This window comes from Oratosquilla oratoria, chromosome 30, assembly GCF_046742065.1.
Source record: "Oratosquilla oratoria isolate Oo_2021 chromosome 30, ASM4674206v1, whole genome shotgun sequence".
Lineage (NCBI taxonomy): Eukaryota > Metazoa > Arthropoda > Malacostraca > Stomatopoda > Squillidae > Oratosquilla > Oratosquilla oratoria.
In genome coordinates, this window is record NC_134806.1 from 43,948,261 (window position 1) to 43,950,157 (window position 1,897).

The 1,897-nt window shown below is 46.4% G+C and overlaps 1 protein-coding gene across 1 annotated transcript; it reads left to right on the forward strand.

Annotated features, from left to right (window-relative positions):
* Positions 1-727: 727 nt before the first annotated feature.
* On the forward strand, positions 728-1,174 carry LOC143041300 (uncharacterized). The gene has a single exon (XM_076213125.1). It carries the CDS (start codon positions 728-730, stop codon positions 1,172-1,174), a length of 447 nt encoding a protein of 148 aa, XP_076069240.1.
* Positions 1,175-1,897: the final 723 nt, after the last annotated feature.

Consider the following 1,897-nt stretch of genomic DNA (forward strand, 5'->3'; position numbering starts at 1 on the left):
AAACACTCCCACCCATTTCATCCCTAAATACACTCCACACCCCTCCCACCCTCCCTCTCATCTGAGCACCTCCCGGACGACGGGCCATCCCTGCACCTTGCCCACCGCCCTGGGTCAGAAGCAGTGTCGCAATAAAAGAACTGAGACCAAATACAGCTGCTGGAGCAGATGGAGTACCAACCATGCTACTCCTAAACTGTAGAAACACCCTGGCAAAACCGCTGCTTGGACTATGGAAAAAGTCCCTAGACACAGGAATAACCCCGGAGCTCCTCAAAACTGGCACTGTGTCCCCAATATACAAGGGCGGTGACAGATGCATCCCTAAAAATGATAGACCAGTTGCTCTAACATCACTCCTGATCAAGATCTTTGAAAAAGAGTGTTCGCAACAATATAGTGAAGTGCTTGGAGGACAACCAACTATTCAATAACAACCAGCACGGCTTCAGAAAAGGAAGATCCTGCTTATCAAAGCTCCTAGCTCATCATGATTGGGTCCTACACAACCTAGCTGAGGAGAAGAACGTAGATGTAATGTTCCTTGATTTTGGAAAGACCTTTGATCAAGTGAACCATGGACCTCGGCATCACAGGGAAACTGGGCGTGTGAATCTATGCATTTCTCACAGGGCGCCTACAGACAGTCTCGGTAGGAGGGTCCCAATCACAAAAAGCATAGGTAATTAGTGATGTACCCCAAGGCCCACTCCTATTCCTGATCTACATGGAAGACATAAATGAGGGATTAAATGGCTCTAGCCTCTCCTCATTTGCCGACGACACCAGTTTGAGCCTACCAATCACCAGTATTGAAGATGTACCTAACCTCCAGAGAGATCTAGATACTGTATATACCTGGGGCTCAAGAAATAACATGGTTTTCAAGGAAGAAAAGTTTGAAATACTGCGGCATGGCCAACATCAAGAAATAAAAACTGAAACAAACCTACTCAAAGAAGGGGGCCATGAAATTAGCGCACGGCAGACCGCTAAATGCCTGGGGGCACATCTGGGAGAAGACTGCACCTTTCACTACCACATAGACGAAACTGTGAGAAGAGCCAGAGGGATGGCAGGCTGGGTACTCACAACCTTCTATACCAGGGAACCCAAAATAATGTTGACCCTTTGGAACACCATGATACAGCCACTCTTAGACTACTGCATGTAGCCAGCTGTGGTCCCCCCACAAAAGAGGTGAAATTCAGCAATTAGAAGCTGCCCAACGCTCTTATACCAGGCAAATCAGGGCAATGAGGGATTTAAGCTACTGGGGACGTCTCAAAAAGTTGGGGCTCTACTCTCAACAAAGAAGAAGAGAACGGTAACGTGCAACCTATGTATGGAAAATAATTGAAGGAAAGGTACCTAACCCAGCACCCCATTCACTGCAGCCTTACAGCACTGAACGAGCAGGGAGGAAAATAACAAGAAAAAAAAACAATACCAACCAGATCTCCGGAAAGGATCAAGACCCTGCTAGTGAATAGCCTGAGCCATGAGGGTCCAAAGATCTTTAATGCTCTCCCGAGGGATATAAGAGGTATCGCCGGCTGTACAGTGGACAGACTGAAGGCTGGACTGGATAAATTCCTATCACCAGCACCAGACGAACCACCTGTGCCAGGCTACACTACTGGATGCCGGTCGACAAACACCATACCAGACCAGGTGACCTTAAAGAAATTGGACACCAGGAATGGTAATAGTGGCGGATCACCGTGACTGTGAAGGGGTCCTCTAGGCATATCCAAGTAAATCCAAGTAAAGTAAATCCAAGAAAACATGACACTGGAATAAAACCAATAACTCAAAAACATTTATAGTCAATCCTTGCAAAGTAACTCATTTCGTTCTCTCTTGTATATGCATGATTAACAGAAAATGTATTTCG

Bases quoted from the DNA above. Each gene is read 5' to 3' on its own strand.
- LOC143041300 (XM_076213125.1), top strand. From the start codon at position 728: ATGGAAGACATAAATGAGGGATTAAATGGCTCTAGCCTCTCCTCATTT.